This window comes from Somniosus microcephalus, unplaced genomic scaffold, assembly GCF_052327205.1.
Source record: "Somniosus microcephalus isolate GS21.2 unplaced genomic scaffold, FLI_Smic_1.0 unresolved_chr3, whole genome shotgun sequence".
Classification (NCBI taxonomy): domain Eukaryota; kingdom Metazoa; phylum Chordata; class Chondrichthyes; order Squaliformes; family Somniosidae; genus Somniosus; species Somniosus microcephalus.
Window position 1 is genome coordinate 69,913,979 of NW_028225181.1, and position 23,467 is coordinate 69,937,445.

General features: G+C 48.3%; 2 protein-coding genes across 3 annotated transcripts in view; one reads left to right on the plus strand and one right to left on the minus strand.

Annotated features, from left to right (window-relative positions):
- The first annotated feature begins 230 nt into the window (after window positions 1-230).
- LOC147091914 (uncharacterized) overlaps window positions 231-23,467 on the plus strand; it is a 106,749-nt gene continuing 83,512 nt past the window's right edge. Inside the window, exons 1-2 of the mRNA XM_085976638.1 lie at window positions 231-361; window positions 7,701-8,378. Coding sequence (XP_085832764.1) covers window positions 231-361; window positions 7,701-8,378 — 809 coding nt within the window. The remainder of the gene's footprint in view (window positions 362-7,700; window positions 8,379-23,467) is intronic.
- The window catches only part of LOC147091915 (uncharacterized), a 290,506-nt gene continuing 279,334 nt past the window's right edge, over window positions 12,296-23,467 (minus strand). Inside the window, exons 1-2 of one of the 2 annotated variants that reach the window (XM_085976936.1) lie at window positions 20,109-20,512; window positions 12,296-13,688 (exon numbers count right to left, since the gene is read on the minus strand). In XM_085976936.1, the coding sequence (XP_085833062.1) occupies window positions 12,460-13,581 (1,122 nt within the window). In that variant the 5' untranslated portion in view covers window positions 13,582-13,688; window positions 20,109-20,512 and the 3' untranslated portion in view covers window positions 12,296-12,459. Of the gene's footprint in view, window positions 13,689-20,108; window positions 20,513-23,467 lie in introns of those variants that run through there. The other variant, XM_085976937.1, reaches the window with a different exon arrangement.

The following is a 23,467-nucleotide window of genomic DNA, read 5'->3' on the forward strand; positions in this document are numbered from 1 at the left end:
AGCAGCTGGGGCCTGAAAATCAGCTTCACTGCCCCTAGGTTCGGAAAGGGGAAAATTAAACAACAGTTTGCCTCTGATCCTTTTCTGAACTCGATTTACAGGGTTATAGAAGTGGAGCAGTTACAGGCGGGAAGCTCAGACCAAACATCACGTCAAAATCTGACCAGAGTCACTCGATTCATCAGGACCTGAATATCATCGGCCTTTGCACATGGAAGGAGAAAGCAGCGATGACAAACCGCACGTGTTCAGCGTGTAGACACGGATTCAGCCAATCGCCTGACCTGGTGGGACACATGCACCGTCATACTGGGGAGAAACTGGGTAAAGGCGGGGGCAGTGGGAAGGAAGTCAGTTCCCCGTCTGCATTGGAAGTTCAACGGCGCAGTCACACCAGGGACAGTCCATTCACCTGCTCCGTGTGTGGAAAGGGATTTGTTTATTCTTCCCACCTGCAAACACACCAGCGAGTTCACACTGGGGAGAGACCATTTCAATGTCCTGACTGTGGGAAGAGCTTTAAAAGCCCCAGGCATCTGAAGCGACACCAGCTTGTTCACACTGATGAGAGGCCATTTACAGGTTCTGACTGTGGGAAGAGCTTTAAAAGCCCCGGGATCTGAAGGGACACCAGTGCCCCCACACTGTGGAGAGGCCATTCACCTGCTCCGTGTGTGGGAAGGAATTCTTGCAGTCCTCCACCCTGCTGACACACCAGCTTGTTCACCCTGATGAAAGGCCATTTAAATGTTCTCACTGTGGGAAGAGCTTTAAAATCCCCGAGGAGCTCAAGCAACACCAGTGAGTTCACACTGGGGAGAGGCTGTTCACCTGCTTCGTGTGTGGGAAGGGATTCACTCAGTCATCCACCCTGCAGACACACCAGCTTGTTCACACTGACGAGAGACCCTTTAAATGTTCTGACTGTGGGAAGAGCTTTAAAAGCTCCTTGGAGCTGAAGAGACACCAACACCTACACACTAGGGAGATGCCAGTCACCTGCTCCGTGTGAGGGAAGGGATTCGCTCAGCCCTCCAACCTGCTGATACACCAGCGAGTTCACACTGACGAGAGACCCTTTAAATGTTCTGACTGTGGGAAAAGCTCTAAAAGCCCTGGGGAGCTGAAGAGACTCCGGCTCCTACATGCTGGGGAGAGGCCGTTCACCTGATCCGTGTGTGGGAAGGGATTCGCTCGGTCCTCCAACCTGCTGGCCCATCAGCGAGTTCACACTGGAGAGAACCCCTTTAAATGTTCTGGCTGTGGGAAAAGCTTTAAAAGCTCCAGGGAGCTGAAGAGACATTGGCTCCTATACACTGGTGAGAGGCCGTTCACCTGCTCCGTGTGTGGGAAGGGATTCACTCAGTCATCCCACCTGCTGATACACCAGCGAGTTCACACTGACGAGAGACCCTTTAAATGTTCTGACTGTGGGAAGAGCTTTAAAATCTCGAAGAGCCTTAAGAGACACCAGCGTGTTCACACTGATCATCGAATCTAACAGCACAGAAGGAGGTGATTCGGCCCATCGTGTCTGTGCCGGCTCTTTGAAAGAGCTGTCCAATTTAGTCCCACACCCCAGCTTTATCCCCAAACTCTGCAAACTAGTCCTCTTCAAGGACATGTCCAATTACTGTTTGAAAGTTCCTGTGGAACCTGATTCCAGCATCCTTTCAGATGGTGCGTTCCAGATCTTAACAACCCTCTGTGTGAAAACAATTCTCCTCATTTCCCTCTAGTTCTTTTAGCAACTATTTTAAATCTGTGACCTTTGGTTACCGACCCACTTGCCAGAGTGAACAGTTTCTCCCTACTTGCTCGATCAAAACCCCTCATCATTTTGAACACCTCTATTAGGTCTCCTCTAAACCTTCTCTGCTCTAAGGGGAACAATCCCAGCTTCTCCAATCTCTCCACATAACTGAAGTCCCTCATCCCTGGTACCATCCTGGTCAACCTCCTCTGTATCCTCTCCAAGGCCTTGACATCCTTCCTAAAGTGTGGTGCCCAGAACTGTACACAATACTCCCGCTGAGGCCAAAACCCTGCAGCTGTACAATACCCTGGTTAGACCACACCTGGAGCACTGTGAGCAGTTCTGGGCACCACACATTAGGAAGGATATATTGGCCTTGGAGGGAGTGCAGCGTAGGTTTACCAGAATGATGCCCGGACTTCAAGGGTTAAGTTATGAGGAGGGATTACACAAATTAGGGTTGTATTCCCTGGAATTTAGAAGGTTAATGTGTGATCTGATTGAAGTTTTCAGGATATTAAGGGGAACAGAGGGTAGATAGAGAGAAACTATTTCCGCTGGTTGGGGATTCTCGGACTGGGGGCATCATCTAAAAATTAGAGCCAGACCTTGCAGGAGTGAAATTAGGAAACACTTCTACACACAAAGGGTGGTAAGTTTGGAACTCTCTTCTGCAAACGACAATTGAGGCGATATCAATTGTTAATTTTCAATCTGAGATTGATAGGTTTTTGTTACCCAAAGGTATTAAGAGATATGGGCCAAAGGCGGGTGTATGGAGTTAGATCGCAGATCAGCCATGATCACATTGAATGGCAGAACAGGCTCGAGGGACTGAATGGCCTCCTCCTGTCCTATGTTCCTAACTAGTGATTTGTAAAGGTTTAGTGTAACTTCCATGTTTTTGTATTCAATGGCCCTATTTACAAAGCCAAGTGCCCCATACGCTTTCTGAATCGCCTCACCAACTTGCCGTGGCACTTTCAAAGATTTGTGAATATGGACCCCCAGGTCCCTCTGCTCTTGCACCCCCTCAAAATAGTCCCATTTAGATTATACGGCCTCTCCCTGTTGTTCCTCCCAAAGTGCATCACTTCACACTTATCCTCATTTAATTTCATCTGCCTTGTGTCTGCTCATTTCACAGTCTGTCTCTGTCCTCCTGAAGTCTGCTACTACTATGCTCACTATTTACTACGTTGCCAAGTTTTGTATCATCTGTAAACTTCAAAATTGTACACCTATACCCAATCCAGGTCAGTTATATATAACAAGAAAAGCAATGGTCCTGCATATTTCCCTCCAGTCAGAAAAACATCCCTCAGCACTGCTCACTGTCTCCTATCCCTCAGCCAATTATATACCCAAATTACCATCATCCCTTTAATTTCCTGTGCTTCTATTATCCGAATAAGTCTCTTATGTGGTACTTTGTCAAATGCCTTTAGAAAGTCCATGTATACAACATTTGCTGCACTACCTTCATCAGCCCTCAGTTACTTCATCAAAGAACTCAATCAGGTTAGTCAGACACGATTTACTTTTAACAAATCCATACTGGCTGCCCCTTATTAACCCATGCTTCTCCAAGTGAGAATTAATTTTGACCTTGACAATGGTCTCTCGTCTTTCACCCACCACTGACATTAGACTGATTGTCCTGTAGTTACCAGGTTTATCCCTCTCCCCTTTTTTAAACAGGGTGTAACATTTGCAATCCTCCAGTCTTCTGGCACCCCTCCCATATATCTGAGGGAGATTGAAAGATTGTGGTCGGAGCTTCTGCTATCTCCACCCTAGCTTCCCTCAACAACCTAGGATGCATCCCATCCGGACCGGGTGACTTGTTAACTTTGAGTGATGACAACCTATTTAGCACCTGCTTTCTATCCATTTTTATCCAATTTCTCTACTCCCCCCTCCTCTACTGCGACATGAACTTCATCCTCTTCTTTTGTGGAGACAGATGCTAAGTGCTCATTCAATACCTCAGCCATGCCCTCTGCCTCCGTATGATGTGCTTCTATTTGGTCCCTAATCGGCCCCACCATTCATTTAACTATCCTTTTACTTTTCATATGTTTATAGAAGATTTTTGTGTTCTCTTTTATGTTACCCGCTAATCTTTTCTCATATTGTCTTTGCCCTTAAATCCTGTTTCAATTTCCCCCGCACTCTCTGTATTCTCCTGGTTTTTGACTGTATTCTGTACCTGACATTTGTCGTAAACCTCCTTTCTCTGTTTTATTCTAAACTCGATATCCTTTGTCATCGGGAGCTCTAGCTTTGGATGCCCATCTTTCCTCCTTATGGGAATATGCTTGGTTTGTACCCGAACTATCTCAGCCTTGAAGGCCTGCCATTGGTCATTCACTGTTTTCCTGGACAATCTTTGTTTCCAGTCCACCTGTGCTCGATCCCTTCTCAAATCACTGAAATTGGCTCTCTTCCAGCTGGGTATTTTCACCATTGATTCTTCTTTGTCCCTTTCCATAACTACTTTAAACCCAATGATATTGTGATCACTGTTAACCAGATCCCTCCTGTCCCAGAACTGATGAGAGACCCTTTAAATGTTCTGACTGTGCAAAGAGGTTTCAGAGTTCATCCAACCTGCTGAGTCACCAGCAAGTTCACACAGATCTTCAAAAAAAGGAAGATGTTTTAGAAAGGCTGGCGGCACTAAAAGTTCACAGCCATCTCAGAGTAGTGTCACTTTAATTACAATCTCGCGGAACAAGAAGAATCGCTGTCCCTTTAACTACCACAAATCCCTGTGTGGAGGAGAGGGGGAGATACAGTCTGTCCCAGTAACTGTCGCAGAACAGAATTAACGACCCTGTCCCATAAGGGCTTGAACCTCCCCCACTCCCTGCTTTTCCTCAAGTGTCTCATCCTTAAAATTCTCAGCCTTGTTTTCAAATCCCTCCGTGGCCTCACCCCTCCCTATCTCTGTAATCTCTTCCAGCCTCTACAACCTGCCCCCCCGCCGAGATATTTGCGCTTCTCTAATTCTGCCCTCTTGAGCATCCCCGATTTTAATCGCTCCACCATTGGTGGCCGTGCCTTCAGCTGCCTGGGCCCTAAGCTCTGGAATTCCTTCCCTAAACCTCTCCATCTCTCTACCTCTCTCTCCTTCTTTAAGATGCTCTTTGACCAAGCTTTTGGTCATCTGCCCTAATATCTCCTTATGTGGCTCGGTGTCAAATTTTGTTTTATAACGCTCCTGTGAAGAGCCTTGGGATGTTTTACTACATTAAAGGTGCTTTATAAAGACAAGTGGTTGCTGTTTCCTGAAACTAATAATAAATTCCCCAGAGGGAAAAAAACTTGTACTTTTACTCCCAAATATTAGAAAGTTTGTTCCACAGAAGCACGGGGTTTATCTGCTTTTATGGATGAAATTAAAAGGTCTCTATTAGAATCTGAGCCAGTGTGTTGTGAGCCAAAGAGCCTTGTGTCCAATGAGGGGAATAAAGGCCCACAGCCTCCCCTGGCCCCGGGCCCTGAACAAGGGACTGGAGAAACTCGCTGCCCTGCGGATCAGACAATCAGCCGGCACTAGTCCTGCCCCTCGGGCTCCCCGATTGGTTGGAGGACCCGCCGCCGGCTCGCTCCTCCAGCCCCACCCCGCTTGCTCCCTATTGGTCGGAAGCTCACATCACTCAGGCAGTGGGCTCGGGTCACGTGTCCCTCACCGACTTTACAAAGAAAGCCCCGCGCGGTCGCCGTGCAGAGCTGCAGGTCAGCGGGAGCGGGTTCGGGAGGTTAATAAACTGCGGTTAGGCCACGCCTCAGGGTTTATAAAGTTGGAGAATGGTCTCAGGCCCGAATGAGATCCAGAGGCCGAATGTGTTCCGCCGGAGGGCAGCGGTGAGGCTTTTTCTCGGTGACAGGCCCGGGTTACGCGCCGCCATCTTGGTGAAGGAAAGACAGACTGGTTCTACCTGCAGCAGGGCGCATGCGTGGCCATCTTTGTACAGGAACAGAGAGTGGGCAGGGCTTCAGGGTCCCAGTGACTCATTGATTCTCACTCTGCATACAGCAGGTGGAGAACTGAAGATTTCAGAGTACCAGTGACCAGAACAGACAATCATTGACTCATTGATTTTATTCTCACTCTGCACATAGCGGGTGTAGAACTGAACCCAACCAGAGTAGAGGGAGGGGGAAAACTGGGAGTGGAGAAAAGAAATGTTGGAGATGGTGCGATGGGTTTGGATTTCAGCACAGGGAGGAGGGACAGTGTGTGGGACGGGGATTTACAGCTTTGCGGTTAAAATGTGTTATTTTGGTCATATTTCTAGATTTGCCATTTTCTGCCCACAGGGCAATCACAGTGCACTGACCAACACCTCAGCTTGTCAGAATAGGGCAGGTGGAACCGAGCCAGAGGCAGCTCTGGGACTTCATCTTCTGAGCATTGGGTTAGGAAAGAAGAATTCCATTGTTTATTGGGCCTTGGCGAGCACTGCCCTCCCTCCCACAATGTTAATATGTTGATGCATCTGTCTATTTATATACTAGGAGTGTTTTAATTGCTTTCACAGCAAAATGCATTTATTATTAAACCTCCACAGAAACAACTGTGGTAACAATTGAATAAAACTCAGAGAGTTGTCAGGATCTGGAACGCTCGACCTGAAAAGGTCATGAGCTGATTCCATCAATGATTTTAAAAGGGAGTTGGGCGGGTACTTGAGGATGAGAATCTTACAGGGTTACAGACAACAAGCAGGGATGTGGGACTAAGCACGAGTGCTCTTTCAAAGAGCCAGCACAGGCACAATGGGCCGAATGGCCTCCTTCATGCTGTACTTTTCAATGATTCTATGAAAACTAACAGAACCAAACAAAGAAATGATCTTCCTTGGTTATTGATCATTTCACTCAATTTCAACAGGGTTCTCTATACACCAACAACAACTTACCTTTATATAGAGCTTTTAAAACATCTCAAGGCACTTTACAGTAGGGTAATAAGACAACAATCGACACACATACTTTGTTTGTGGTCCAGTGCACTGACACAAAGTTCCTTCACAACTGTAACAATTTTATTGCGGTTGCTGTGAAGGCTGCGCTCGCTCTGCTCGTACACCTGGTCTCCAAAGGAGGCAAAACAGGACTAATGCTGCTGAGCTCAGCTCTTTTTGATCAGAAAATATCAACTGTTTTGCCTCGCCAGGAAATGCACAAAAGAGGCAGCAGTGCTGATTGCCTGCCCAGGAAAGTCCTTTTGAGATTAAACTCCTTCACCCAGAGGGTGCTGAGAATGAGGAACTTGCTGCCACAGGGAGTGGTTGAGGCGAAGAGCATGGATGTATTTAAGGGGAAGCTGGATAAACACATGGGAGAAAGGAATAGAAGGAGATGCTGATAGGGTGAGATGAAGAGAGATGGGAGGAGGCTCGTGTGGAGCATAAACACCACATGGACCAGTTGGGCCGATTGGCCTGTTTCTGTGCTGTACAATCTGTGTAATTCTATGTACTAAGAGAGGAGAGAATGTTCCATAGAAACTAGAATTATCTGTTCCGGGTTTTAATCCTGAACTTACAGTGATGTCTTTTGTAAACTGCTTTTACAGGGAATATCATCGGCCTTTGAATGTGGAAGGAGAAATGTTTGCCTGTTCTGTCTGTGGGAAAAGATTTCAAAGATCGGTGTGACTGGAAAAGCACCGAGACACACACACCCGAGTGAGAGTGTTCCAGTGCACTGACTGTGGAAAGAGCTTTAACCAGTTACACAGTCTGAAAAAACATCACACCGTTCAAAGTGGGGAGAAACCGTACATGTGTTGTGTGTGTGGATGAGGCTTCAACCAATTGTCCAACCTGGAGAGACACAAGGACACCCACACCACGGAGAAACTGTGGGAATGTGGGGACTGTGGGAAGGGATTTAGCTCCCCATCCCGGCTGGAAACTGATTGATGCAGTCACACCGGGGAGAGGCCGTTCACCTACTCCAAGTGTGGGAAGGGATTTAGTCAGTCATCCCACCTTCTGACACACCAGCGACTTCACACTGAGGAGAGACCATTCAGTTGCTCTCACTGTGAGAAGAGGTTCAGGCAGTCATCTCACCTCATTGAGCACCAGTGCATTCACACTGGGGAGAGACCGTTCACCTGCCCTGTGTGTGAGAAGGGATTCTCTAATTCATCCACCCTGCTGAGACACCAGCGCATTCACACTGGGGAGAGGCCATTCACCTGCTCCGTGTGTGAGAAGGGATTCACTAATTCCTCTGACCTTCTGAGACACCAGCGCATTCACACTGGGGAGAGGCCGTTCACCTGCCCTGTGTGTGAGAAGGGATTCACTAATTCATCCACCCTGCTGATACACCAGCACATTCACACTGCAGCGAGGCCATTCACCTGCCCCATGTGTGAGAAGGGATACACTAATTCCTCTGACCTTCTGAGACACCAGCGCATTCACACTGGGGTGAGGCCGTTCACCTGCTCCGTGTGTCGGAAGAGATTCACTCAGTCATCCAACCTGCTGACACACCAGCGAGTTGACACCGGGGAGAGGCCGTTCACCTGCTCAGTGTGTGAGAAGGGATTCAATCAGTCCTTGAACCTGCTGAGACACCAGCAAGTTCACAAGTGACTGCAGAGGTTCGATTCTGCTGTTATTGCTGCTGTTAATCACATCCAGGACTGAACCATATTCATTCTGACAGTTGGGGTTTGTTTCTGCTGATGTTAATAACCCCTATAACTGGGCTGGCTTTTAATATTCTGGATATATAGTTGATTGAGTTGTCGGGGCTGCAGTATCCCTTTAAGTACTGCTGTCTGATCTTTCCCCTTAATTTCTGATGAGTGTTCCTGAAATATTTTACAATAAAATTATGAACTTTTACTTCAATCGTATATTAATCTTTGCTATAAAATCTACAATTCATTGTCTGAAAGATTCCATTGATTATCATCTCCAATTAGAAAGTGCTGATTAATCCTCACTGACAATTCTTACTGACTTGCACATTACACAAAGTGGCACCTCCATTATCCACCAGAAAGAAGGGGAATAGGAATTGGTGGAGAATCGAGAGTCCCCAAATGTTGCCCCTCCCGTCTGGTACAGCAATCCCCTCAGCACGGGAATGGAGACAAGTCCAGTTATAGTGACGGGATGAGTTAAAGGTATTTACTCAGACGGGCAGAAGCTGGGACCACTGTTGTTCACCATTTATATGAATGATTTGCACTTGGGAATCAGAAGTACAATTTCAAAATTTGCTGATGACACTAAATTGGGGGGTGTAGTTAATACTGAGGAAGACTGCGATAGCATCCTTGTAGAATTATTCAGTTGTGTTCAGTAAATAACACCATTTTTTAATTTGCTTTGACTGATCACATCACTATAGTTATGTGAAAAACAGAAATCATTAAAAGCTCCCAATTTCAAAATTGTTAGATTCAAACTCAACTTCTTCCAAGTACAATCTAACATTTCAAAGATTGTAATGGATGTAAGTGAGATATTAGGACTGTTGTCTAACACAATCCAAACACAAGTGACACACAGACAGATGGGCAGGTGTAGCTTCACAGCGAATCCTTTCAAGCCTCACTAAAAAGTGGGAGACTGGCAATCCATTGTTCACTAATGGAGTTGGGATCTTTGTAAATTAAGAAATGGAAATGTGTCAAAGAATTGATTAACAGAGTGGGGCATCATCTTCCTTTGCTTTCTATTTCTGACACCAGGCAACAGAAAAAGGTCATTACAACACGACATAGACTCTTCAGGTGTGAGACATCAGACTTCAGAACAACACGTCTGCCAGCTCTGGCCACAAACCCCAGTACAGTCAACCTTTCAGCAGCTGCAGCCCTGATTAAATAACTAGTAGTTTAACATGTCTAGTAGAGCTTTTGTATCAAAATAGAAGAAATGTATTTGTGACACACACACAATTCATAATTAAATCACAATGTGATTGTGAGAATCGATTATCGCCTCTTGATGCCTTCCGTGTCCAGCGGTCGAGGAAGGTATCAAGTGAACCGGTGGACACCGCCTGCTCCCTCTCCAGGGCCACCCGGGCAGGGACAAGACCATGGGAGAGGGGCAGGCAGCCAGAGTGACCCCATGGGCCGCGCCCATCCTGGGCCTACAAATTGCTGTTTTCACCAGGCCCAAGAGCAGGTCCAGGAGAAGATCCTCCCACTTTCCCACCCCACTCCGCACCGGGCGGCCAAAGATTAGGAGCGTGGGGCTAAAGTGTAACCAAGAGTTGAGGAGCATCCCCTTCAGGGAACTACACAGGGGCTGTAACCTCTCACACTGAATATGTACACGGCCCGTGGACTCCTCTAGGCCCCAGAAACCACATCTGGCCTTGGAGTCTGGAAAGGAGTTTAAACTGTTGCACACGACAGCTCCCTGCAACAGTCTCCACCCCAGATCCCCAATGATGCCGGGAAGGACCCCCGCGTAGAGAGCTCTCCATTGGGGACCCCTGCCTCCGCCAGACAGCAAGCTTACCTGACTGACATTGGGCAATAAACTAAATTAATCAATAAATGATACAGAAACCAGAGTCCCCGGGTCCTCAGCCCTGGTGTGAAGTACGCTGACCACCAATTTTCCGTTACTAACTCGCACCTCAGGCCCCGCCCAGTCTGGTTTAATTGCTAAATGTTTTCTAACTCGGGTTCAGGCCTGTCATTCTACGGGAAACTTACAAGGCCTCATTTATTGATGTGTCCCACCCGAGCGGCTGTTAATGGCTTTAATAAACTGGCAGCAAGATTTTATTAAAGGTGGAAAGAGGTGAAAAATGCAACTAGCAATGCCTCAAAACTCGCGGACAGAGAAATCCACTTCATCAGCATCCCTGCCACAGGACTCAATATCCACCCCCTCCACCACTGGTGCACTGTGTCTGCAGTATGTACGGTCTACAAGATGACCACGGTCAGGCCGTGTGGAGTCAAGGGCCTGGCAGCAGAATGGATGGAATGATCGCTACAAACTTCCCTTAACTCCAACCCTCTGATTTCTGTTTTGTAGCCATCTTTCCATCCATTCTGCTGCCGGGCCCTTCACTGCACACAGCCTGACCTGGGTCATCTTGTAGATCTTACATACGGTTTATGGATAGCAAGCTGATCACAAAACAGAAAACAGAGAGTAGGGGTTGGGAGTAGCTACTCAGACTGGCAAAAGTTGGGAAGTGGTGTTCCACAGGGATCGGTGCTGGGATCACTGTTGTTCACAAATGATTTGGACTTGGGAATCAGAAGAACAATTTCAAAATTTGTCGATGACACCAAATTGGGAGGTAGAGTTAATACTGAGGAAGACAAAATGCAAGATATTAATAAATTTCAGAATGGACGTGTAATTGGCAAATGAATTTCACTGTAGATCAGTGTGAGGTGGTTTGTTAATGAATTTCACTGTAGATCAGTGTGAGAGGGTGTGTTTTGGTGGGAAGAATAAGGAGGCCACTCACTATTTGGACAAGGGGGTGAAATTGGGTTGCTTTGTGCCTTCTGTGATATTCAGCGGGAGGTTAGCGGTGGCGGTAGACGGTAGCGCCCCCGCGGCACTGCACCGCCGGCAGTGATGTCATCGCCATGCGCAGCACCCCGGCTGCAACCTTGGGTTGCGACCCCTGACCTATCAGCAGACGATATGTCCAACAGGGTCAGGGGTTGTTCCTGCAGCCGCGCGGCGCCACTTAAAGAGCAGGTGTCAGGCGGCAACTTTTTATTTTGGCCGACTGCCAGCACTTGCCCCCTTCCCCTTTCTTCTTTGGGGTGTCAGCCGCGATCGCTCAGCCCGGCGCTCCTCTTGATCCGACACCCCACTCCCCAGTGGTCCAGCCGGGCTCCGGTGTGCGCAGTGCTAGGCTCCTCCCCGTTAATCTGGGAGGGAGGTCTGCTATGACACGGTGCTATGTGCCGACGGGCGTGGCGCTGTTACATGAAGTGCCAGGAAATTCACTGGTAGCGCCTCAAGAGGGAGGGGAGCGATTCCAGTAGCACCCCGCCTCCTGCTTGGGGCGCTACCACTGAATTTAATGCGCAGGGGCGCTAACTTTTTCGGGGGGCTAAAATTAGCCCCTGTGATGTTAGCGACCCAAAGGGGGCGCCACCGAATTTCCCCCTAAGAATCTAAATGGGCTGGAGGAGCAGAGGGTTCCAGGGATACAGATACACAAATCACTAAAAGTAGCAACACAGGTTAATAAGGCCATTAAAAAAAAGCACTGGGGTACATTCCTAAAGGAGCCTTCTGTTCCGTGCCTAGGAGCTCTGAACCATGGCAGAGAGCGGCTGGGACACGTTTCTCACACGCCTCGAGATTAACCCTCATTGGGAATTTGCTGTCAGTGAAGAAAGACCAAAGTGCCGTTTGCCCCTCTCAGTGTGGCCCTGAAGGACTGTGTCCAGGCTGGAGTTTTGTTCCCGCCATACGATCCTCCCCCAGATTGTCCTTTCTGAGCTCCAGCCAGGTGATGCTAAACACTCAGGTGGGAAAGACAAAAATCTACAACGTGTTTAAAACAAAGTTGATTTATTGGACATATATCCAGAATATTAAACTCCAGCCCAGTTACAGGGGTTATTAACATCAGCAGAAACAATCCCCACCTGTCAAAATGAACATGGTTCAGTCCTGGATGTGATTAACAGCAGCAACAACAGAATCTAACCCCTGCAGTCACTTGTGACCTTGCTGGTGTGTCAGCAGGTTGGATAAACAAGTGAATCCCTTCCCACACACGGAGCAGGTGAACGGCCTCTCCCCAATGTGAGTGCGCTGGTGTGTCAGCAGGGTGGATGACACAATGAATCCCTTCCCACACACGGAGCAGGTGAACGGTCTCTCCCTAGTGTGAGTGCGCTGGTGTCTCAGCAGGGTGGATGACTGAGCGAATCCCTTCCCACACACAGAGCAGGTGAACGGCTTCTCCCCAGTGTGAACACGTTGATGGCATATCAGTTGCCCGGAACTTTTAAAGCACTTCCCACAGTCCGAGCATTTAAAAGGTCTCTCCCCAGTGTGAACTCGCTGGTGTATCAGCAGGTGGGATGACAGAGTGAATCCCTTCCCACACTCAGAGCAGGTGAACTGCCTCTCCCCAGTGTGAACTCGCTTGTGTGTCAGCAGGGTGGATGACTGAGTGAATCCCTTCCCACACACGGAGCAGGTGAATGGCCTCTCCCCAGTGTGAACTCGCTGGTGATTCAGCAGGTTGGATGACTGAGTGAATCTCTTCCCACACTCAGAGCAGGTGAATGGCCTCTCCCCAGTGTGAGTGCGCTGGTGTACAGTGAGCCCAGATAATCCCCTGAACCCAGTCCCGCAGTGAGAGCACCTGAATGGTCTCTCGTCAGTGTGAACACATTGATGGCGTATCAGTTCCCCGGAACTTTTAAAGCCCTTCCCACAGTCCGAGCATTTAAAAGGACGCTCCCCAGTGTGAACTCGCTGGTGTATCAGCAGGTGGGATGACTGAGTGAATCCCTTCCCACACACGGAGCAGGTGAACGGCCTCTCCCCACTGTGAGTGTGCTGGTGTACAGTGAGGTGAGATGACTGCCTAAACCTAGTCCCGCAGTGCGAGCACCTGAACGGTCTCTCATCAGTGTGAACACGTTGATGGCGTATCAGTTCCCCGGAACTTTTAAAGCACTTCCCACAGTCCGAGCATTTAAAAGGACTCTCCCCAGTGTGAACTCGCTGGTGTCTCAGCAGGATGGATGACTGAGTGAATCCCTTCCCACACTCAGAGCAGGTGAACGGCCTCTCCCTGGTGTGAACGGTGCTTTTTGCTTCCATATTCAAAGGCCGATGATATTCAGTTCCTGATGAATCGAGTGACTGTCAGATCTTGACGTGATGTGTGGTTTGAGTTTCCCGTCTGCAAATCCTCCCCTTCTAATACCCTGTAAAATGAATTTAAAACAGGGAGCGTGAGAGAGAACCCACTAAAGAGGCAGGTTGTGAAATTGAGCTCAATGAATCTGGTCATTTGTGGGGCCGGCACTAGAAAAAAGTGACCATGAAAGCTGCCGGATTGTCATAAAATCCGACTGGTTCACTAATGTCCCTCAGTGAAGGGAATCTGCCACCTGGTCTGGGCCTCTATGGGAGAGAGAGAGAGAGAGAGAGAGAGGTGGGAGGGGGCGAAGGAGATGGACTTTATACATCTGCAACTCGACCAGAACTTTGACAGAACCTCCAAAACCCGCAACCTCCAGCACCTAGAAGGACAAAGGCAGAAGGTGCATGGGAGCACCATCACCTCCAAGTTCTCCCAGTCACACACCATCCTGTCTTGGACATATATCGCCGTTGCTACATCATCACTGGGTGAAAATCCTGGAACTCCTTACACAACAGCATTGTGGGAGTACCTTCACCACACGGACTGCAGCGGTTCAAGAAGGCGGCCCACCATCACCTTCTCAACGGGAACATGGGGATTGGCAACATATTCTGGTCTTGCGAGCGACGCCCACATCCCAAGAATGAATTAAAACAAATCTGCAGATGTAAACTGGATTAAAAGCCTCTACAGAAATACTTATTCCTAAAACAATACTCTTTTACATTGTAGGGACAGTGTCTGTGTAACAACCTAATCTCCCCCAGAATCCACCTCCCTTGACAGTCTCACATTGGAAATTGTTGGGTCCTCCTGGGCTCAGAAGTACTGGGGATTAAACCCAGCAGCTTCTCCTCCATCTCCACTCCAGCTCAAACTGAAGCAACAAAAAGACCTACACAGGCGGCCAGGGACCTACCTTCCGTCAGCCTGCAATAAAACTCTTCCCCACAGCTGCTGACGAATGGCGGCCGCAGCACCCACAATTCACCGCGCCCCAGAAACCACTCTATTCAACGCGCTGATTTACCCGCTGAGAGTGCGCATGCTCCCCGGGGCCGCGGGCCATTCTGGGAGCCTGGCTCCTGTCCTTTGTCCCGAGTCTGACATGGTGGAACCAGCTGAAGAAACCGGGAAGCGGCGGCTCGGATGGGGGAGGCGCTGCACCCTGGGTTTCCTGGTGCCAGGGCCCTGGTCGCACGTCCGCTGGGCCTGACCGCTCTGATTCTGATTGAGGTTCTTGATGAGGTAACAGAGAGGGTTAATGAGGGCAATGCGGTTAAGGTGGTGTACATGGATTTCCAAAAGGCGTTCGACAAGTGCCACATAATAGGCTTGCCAGCAAAGTTGAAGCCCATGGAATAAAAGGGACAGTGGCAGCATGGATACGGAATTGGCAAAGTGACAGGGAACAGAGTAGTGGTGAACGGTTGTTTTTCAGACTGGAGGAAGGTATCCAGTGGTGTTCCCCAGGGGTCGGTACTAGGACCACTGCTTTTCTTGAGAGATATATATATATATTATATCTATCTATCTTCTATCTTCTTCTTCTATAATATATAAAAGGATACATCTGTCTGTCTGTCTGTCTATCTGTCTGTCTGTCCGGCTATACACTCTAAAGTTATAGAGCGTACCTACACGTGCGTTACATCAAAAGAAAGCTTGCGATTCCGGAACGGTCGTAAGCGTATTTACGTTTCGGCTGGACAAAAATTGCGCCCGCGGTATCCAAAAAACGTTTAAAATTCCGCTCATTATCTGCTCATTAGCATTGCGTTACATCGAGGTCGACCAATCGTACGGTCCAGTGACCCGACGGTCGACCAATCGGTGCGTGTGTGGGCGGGCCTTATCGTTCTGAACCGAGGTGAGTCGACGCTATCTTGATTCCAAACTTTTCATTTCTTTTTCCTGCTTTCTGCGTGTTTCTTTTCAAATCTACATTTCCACCAAAAAAAGTCGCTTTTAAAACACAAAATGTTTAAAAAAGTTAATTCATTTGTAAATCTTTTTTCTAACCTCTATAATTTTCCTACCTTTCACCGTTTTTCCAGGCAGGCCTCGAAGCCTGGGCGCCCGATTCCGAACCAGCGGCCAGCCACCTTGGTAAAGGCTGGCTGGGCTCACTGCAAGCTCCTCGCGCTGCACGGCGCACGCGCATGCCAGCCGCAATCGGCCGTCTCAAGCCGCTCAGGCCCGGAGATCGGGAGGCAGAGAGTTACAAAGGCAACCAGGCCCGGCCAGCCGCAATCGGCCGTCTCAGGCCCGGCCTCGGAAGGGCGGGGCTCGGGCTCACCGGGGCGCTGCGCTCGGCATGTCAGTGCGTGGGGCGGCACGGAGCTCAGCGGAGCCATCGCCGGCAGAGGGGAGAGGGTCTGCTGGCTCCCCCCTCCCTTTCTCCCCCCCTCCCTTCCTCCCCCCCTTGGTGACCGGGAGGGGTCGCTGTGCCGGACTCAGTCCAAACCGTCGCTCCCTGTGCGCATGCGCGGACTATCGTCTGTCAATCAACCATCAGCCAGAAGAGGTCGCTGGTGAGACCAGTGAAGAAAGAAACACTTGCATTTCTATAGCACCTTTCACCACCACCGGACATCCCAAAGTGTTTTACAGCTAATGAAGTACTTTTGAAGTGTAGTCACTGTTGTAATGTAGGAAATGCGGCACACAGCAAGCTCCCACAAACAGCAATGTGATAATGACCAGATAATCTCTCTTTTTGTTAAATCTGTTTCTCTCTCTACGGATGTTGCCTGGCCTGCTGAGTGTTTCCAGCATTTCCTGTTGTTATTTCAGATTTCCAGCATCCGCAGTATTTTGCTATTATCCTTTTGTTACATTGATTGAGGGATAAACATTGGCTAGGACACCGGGGATATTTCCCCTGCTCTTTCCCAACAACCCGTCTATATTCTCCTGTAGCCTGAGGCTTCCCTCCTCGCTATTTACCACTCCACCCATTTTCGTGTCATCTGCGAACTTACTGATCATACCTCCTACATTCATATCTAAATCATTAATGTACACTTCAAACAGCAAAGGACCCAGACCCTGTGGTACACCACTGGACACAGGCTTCCAGTCACAAAAACAACCTTCGACCATCACCCTCTGCCTCCTGCCACTAAGCCAATTTTGGATCCAATGTGCCAAATTGCCCTGGATCCCATGGGGTCTTACCTTCTTGACCAGTCTCCCATGTGGGACTTTGTCAAAAGCCTTACTGAAGTCCATGTAGACGACATCAACTGGACTGCCCTCATCCACACACCTAGTCACCCCCATCGAAAAATTCAATCAAATTGGTTAGACATGATCTCCTCCCTGACAAAGCCATGCTGACTATCCTTGATTAATCCTTGCCTCTCCAAGTGGAGACTAATTCTGTCCCTCAGAATTTTATCCAATAATTTCCCTACCATTGATGTTCGGCTCACTGGCCTGTAATTCCCTGATTTATCCCTACTACTACCTTTCTTGAATAATGGTACTACGTTAGCTGTTCTCCAGTCCTCTGGCACCTCCCCTGTGGCCAGAGAGGTTCTGAAAATTTGTGTCAGAGCCGCTGCAATCTCCTCCCTTGCCTCACACAGCAGGCTGGGATACATCTCGTCTGGGCCTGGGGGTTTATCCACTTTTAAGCCCGCTAAAACCACCAGTACCTCCTCCCTCTCAATACTAATTTGTTCAAGTATTTCACAATCCCCCTGCCTGATTTCTATGCCTGCATTGTCCTTATCCATAGTGAACACAGATGCAAAATATTTATTTAAAACCTCACCTACATCTTCTGGCTCTGCACACAGATTGCCACTTTGGTCCCTAATGGGCTCTACTCTTTCCCTGGTTATCCTCTTGCCCTTAATATACAAACAAAACACCTTGGGATTTTCCTTTATTTTGCCCGCCAGTGTTTTTTCATGACCCTCTTCGCTCTCCTAATTTCTTTTTTTAAGTACCCCCCTGCACTTTCTGTACTCCTCTAGGGCTTCCACTGCTTTTAGTCCTTTGTATCTGCCAAAAGCCACCCTTTTTTTCCTAATCCATTCTTGTATGTCCATCTTCAGCACCGGTGTGTATCTGAGTCAATGGGCCTCTCTCTGGCCATTCTCCCCAGTCCATCTCCAGGACCAGCGTGTATCTGAGCCAATGGGACTCTGTCTGTACTTTCTCCCCAGTCCATCTCCAGGACCAGTGTGCGCCTGAGTCAATGGGACTCTCTCTGACCTTACTCCACAGTCCATCTCCAGGACCAGTGTGTATCTGAGTCAATGGGACTCTCTCTGACGTTTCTCCCCAGTCCATATCAGTCTTTACAGTAGAAGACACTAAGAATATCCCAACACTGGACAAACAGGGGACTAAAGGGGGGGGGGGGGGGGAGGAGCTAAACACGATCAAAATCACTAAGGAAGTGGTACTCGGTACAATAATGGGGCTCAAGGCGGATAAATCACCTGGACCTGATAGCTTACATCCTAGGGTCTTGAGGGAAGTGGCGGTAGGGATTGTGGATGCATTGGTAATAATTTTCCAAAACTCCCTGGACTCGGCAAAGGTCCCGGCAGACTGGAAAACTGCTAATGTAACACCCTTATTTAAAAAGGGCAGTAGACAGAAGGCTGGAAACTATAGACCGGTTAGCCTAACATCTGTGGTAGGTAAAATTTTGGAGTCCATTATTAAGGAGACAGTAAGAGGACATTTGGATAATCATAATTTAATAGGACAAAGTCAGCATGGTTTTATGAAGGGGAAGTCATGTTTGACAAATTTGCTGGAGTTCTTTGAGGAAGTAACATACAGGGAGGATAAAGGGGAACCAGTGGACGTAGTGTATTTAGACTTCCAAAAGGCATTTGACAAGGTGCCACGCAAAAGATTATTGCTTAAGATAAAAAACCACGGGATTGGGGGTAATATTCTGGCATGGATAGAGGATTGGCTATCTAACAGAAGGCAGAGAGTTGGGATAAATGGTTCATTCTCAGACTGGCAATCAGTAACTAGTGGTGTTCCGCAGGTGTCAGTGCTGGGTCCCCAACTCTTTACAATCTATATTAACGATTTGGAGGAGGGGACCGAGTGTAACATATCAAAGTTTGCAGATGATACTAAGATGGGAGGGAAAGCAGTGAGTGAGGAGGACATAAAAAACCTGCAAGGGGACATCGACAGGCTAAGTAAGTGGGCAGAGATTTGGCAGATGGAATACAATACTGGAAAGTGTGAGGTTATGCACTTTGGCAGGAAAAATCGTAAAGCAAGTTATTATCTTAATGGCAAGAAACTGGAAAGTACTGAAGTACAAAGGGATCTGGGGGTCCTGGTGCACGAAACTCAAAAGGTTAGTATGCAGGTGCAGCAAGTGACTAAGAAGGCCAATGGAATGTTGGCTTTCATTGCTAAGGGGATAGAATATAAAAATAGGGAGGTATTGCTTCAGTTGTACAATGTATTGGTGAGACCGCACCTGGAATACTGCGTACAGTTTTGGTGTCCATACTTAAGAAAGGACATACTTGCTCTCGAGTCAGTACAAAGAAGGTTCACTCGGTTAATCCCGGGGATGAGGGGATGGACATATGAGGAGAGGTTGAGTAGATTGGGACTCTACTCATTGGAGTTCAGAAGAATGAGAGGCGATCTTATTGAAACATATAAGATTTTGAAGGGGTTGGATCGGGTGGATGCGGGGAGGATGTTCCCGATGATGGGTGAAACTAGAACCAGGGGGCATAGTCTTAGAATAAGGGGCTGCTCTTTCAAAACTGAGATGAGGAGGAACTACTTCACTCAGAGGGTGGTCGGTCCATGGAATATGCTGCCCCAAAAAGCTGTAGAAGCTACATCATTACATAAATTTAAAACAGAAATAGACAGTTTCCTAGAAGTAAAGGGAATTAAGGGTTACGGGGAGCGGGCAGGAATTTGGACATGAGTCTAGGTTCGGATCGGTCATGGCCCTGTGGGTAGCGGAGCGGGCCCAGGGGCCGTGTAGCCTGATCCTGCTCCTATTTCGTGTGTCTAATTCTGTTAGATTCAGGAGATGGTTCTGTGATAGTGGATTGGCGGTTAGGATCAGATCAGCCATGATCTTATTGAATGGCGGAGCAGGCTCGAGGGGCCAATTGGTCTACTCCTGCTCCTATTTCTTATGTTCTTATGACCACTGTGTGTCTGAGTCAATGGGACTCTCTCTGACCTTTCTCCCCAGTCCATCTCCAGGACCAGTGTGTTTCTGAGTCAATGGGACTCTCTCTGACCTTTCTCCCCAGTCCATCTCCAGGACCAGTGTGTTTCTGAGTCAATGGGACTCTCTCTGACCTTTCTCTGCAGGACCAGTGTGTTTCTGAGTCAATGGGACTCTCTCTGAACTTTCTCCCTCGCGCGGCCGCTTCGACCCAATGTTCCCAGAGATTGCCTGAGAGAGGCCGGCGCTGCTGTAAATGTCGGAGATTCTCTGATCCACACTCACCGCACCATCCGCCGCTCCTCCGTCCCGCCGCCATTTTATCTCCTTCCTCAAACCGGAGCCTCATCCGGGGACTGCGAGCAGCACCGAGCATGCGCACTGCGGGCACACAGCGCGCGCTTTAAGTCCCTCACGGAGTCCGTCTTTTCTATTGGCTGCGACTCGTAGATTGACAGCTGCGCTCACCAATCGCAGCCCGCAACGCCTCGGGGCCCGCCCACTGCGTTAAAATGCCGCCGCCAGCTCCGGGGTCACGTGGCTCCTGATCGGCCGTTCAACCGCCTCAGCGCGCGGGTGAGGTCATAGCCCCGCCCACCCGCGAGCCCTTGTTGCCCAAGGTGCCGGCCGACTGCTGTCCCTTCTCCCCGGGCGGGCGGCGGCTGTCCTTCCCCCGGGGGCGGTCTCCTCTCTAACTCTGTTCTCCAACTGCTCCTCCCCGCTCCGGGCTGCGGCTTTTATAGCAGCCGCCGGCCCCGTTCAGCCCAGCCCAGCCGCGCCTTCTGATTGGCTGAAAACCCGGCAAATCTCGGCCTCTGATTGGCGCGTTTTTCAATCCGCTACAACCTCGGACACCAACGAAAAAGGCGGCTCATAGAATAAGAGCTCGTCTGTGAATCAGACTCGTTATTGTTAAAGTGATGGCCCTCTGTGGGACTGAATATTAACCAGTTATTAAAATCATTGCATCTGTGGGACTGAATAATAATCATTATTGTTAAAATCATTGCATCTGTGGGACTGAATAATAATCATTGTTAAAATCATTCCATCTGTGGGACTGAATATTAACCAGTTACTAAAATCATTCCATCTGTGGGATTGAATAATAATCATTATTGTTTAAATCATTGCATCTGTGGGATTGAATAATAATCGTTAAAATTATGGTATCTGGGACTGAATAATAATTAAAACTATGTCATTTGTGAGACTAAATAATAATCATTACTGCTAAAGATTGTCATCTGTGGGACTGAATAATCATTTTAATTAAAATTATAGCATCTGTGAGACTGAATAATTCATTATTAAATTGTGAATGATGGCAAATTGATCCTTTAAAATTACTGGTTCCTGAATTGACAGATTTAATTTCATTTTAGCTTTTCAGCGACCCGCTTATAAATGAGTGCTTTGTACAAAACAGGGCAGTGACAATGCATCATTTTGTTATATATTTGTTAAATTTCAATCTATTTTAAATTAACGATATACTGTATTACAAAAACGCACCAGCAAAATCTGAACATACGACAAAAAAATGAAAGTGGGGGTTAAATAAAGAAAGGATGATAAAACATTTTTTTAAAGAGTTTCGTTCTTTATGCTGTCCATATTTCAAATGTCATTAGTCAAATGAAAATAAATAGTCCCTTCTGGATCTCGTGAGTGGCTCTGAAAAGAGCCTTTGGGTTCAGTTTTTAAGGTGGGAGGAATGAGAGGCTTTATTTGCAGCTGGTGTATTTGGTGACAGTTTTCATCCCCTCCGAGACGGCGTGCTTGGCCAGTTCCCCGGGCAGCAGGAGGCGGACGGCGGTCTGGATCTCCCGGCCGGGAGGAGATGGTCCGGCGTGCTTGGCCAGTTCCACGGGCAGCAGGAGGCGGACGGCGGTCTGGATCTCCCGGCCGGGAGGAGATGGTCTGGCGTGCTTGGCCAGTTCCCCGGGCAGCAGGAGGCGGACGGCGGTCTGGATCTCCCGGCCGGGAGGAGATGGTCCGACGTGCTTGGCCAGTTCCCCGGGCAGCAGGAGGCGGACGGCGGTCGGGATCTCCCGGCCGGGAGGAGATGGTCCGACGTGCTTGGCCAGTTCCCCGGGCAGCAGGAGGCGGACGGCGGTCTGGATCTCCCGGCCGGGAGGAGATGGTCTGGCGTTTGGTGCACTCTTTTGGTTGGTGCTTAAACAAATTGACTGTAAATTAACAAAAGTTCAAATAAAACTTAAACAAATCAAACTAAAATTTGGTGGTCCGGGTTGATGATGCACTCCAGTCCCCGCTACTCATCGATCTGGGTCCGCACAATCACACACTGGTTCTTGGTGACCAAATCCTATTACCTGGGATGTTGGGAAGTCCCAACATTTCACCAGTACGTTGGAGACCACATTCTAAAATTCCATGTGTTTATAAGTGGGGCCACCTGGTTTATGGTGCCTGAATTTTAGGACCACGTTTTGTAGGAATTTCCCCAGCGTTTTGGAGGTTGTATTCTGCGATAACATCCATTGTTTTACGTTATAAAAATGTAAATTGGTGGTCTTGACAAAGACAATCTCAGCTCGGCTATTAAAAGTGTATCGGAAGCACACAATGGAAGCAAAAATAGCTCATTATTGTTGTTTCAACGTTGATTCTTACACATTCAAGTGGCGAAGACGACTGACCTACCGAAATCGTGTCACTAACTAACAGAATTTAAATGCTATCTACAAGGCATCGCCGCAACCGCAGGAGTTCATAAAGACATTTGTAGTTTCACGATATGCCCATTGCAATAAATACTTGCAGCAACAATCATCAGCTGCACGACAGGATTTGATTTCAACCATTTATAATTTTCAGATATATTTCTCGCTTCAGCAATGAGACGAACAAAATGAACAATTTGAGGCAAAAGCTGCCGTTGCGGAGCTGGCTGAGGACTGTTGAAAGTGGTGCCCAGGCTCAGGACTCCTGGTCTTCCGATTCTCCCGCCCTACAATCTATCACAGCTCTGCTGCTGTCAATTTAACCACCTTTAAAATAGGAGTTAAAAACCAATATTGGTTCATGTATTGTATTATTCCTGGCAGGTATACTTCAGGAATTAAAACTCAATCGAATTTTTAATAATTTCCAGTATTGTAATGGGGAAATAATTGGTTTTCTATTTTTCAATAAGGATGACTTTGGTCATTAACCATCGGGCCAATTGCAATGTTCCTTTTTTCACACACCCAACCCTCCGGTCCGGCTCTTTGTGAATGTTTTTTGTGGCTCTGAAAAGAGCCGTTTGAAGTTGAAGGTATTCATCCTCTGATTGGTCTCCCCTTTAGGAGTTGTCCTCTTGCTCTGAGCAAACTTGGCTTTCTTTCTCCGACAGGGAGGTCTCCTCCTGAGCGGGGGTTTGGACCGCTTCCTGCTCCGGTTGTTTGGCCAGCTTGCTCGGCTTTGCACGCTGGCGTTTGCCTTTCCCTTTGGCCCTGGCCGCCTTCCTGCCCTTGGGTTTGCGGGCGGTGGCCCTCCTCGGCCCCCTTCCTGGCGGCGCCCTGTTTCTGGGTCTTCCTGGGCGAGCTTCTGCTCCTGGGCGCCGCTTTCCTGACCGCACCTTGCTTCATCCTCCTCCGCTCCCTGACGGCGTAGGCGGGCTCCCTCTTGGGTTT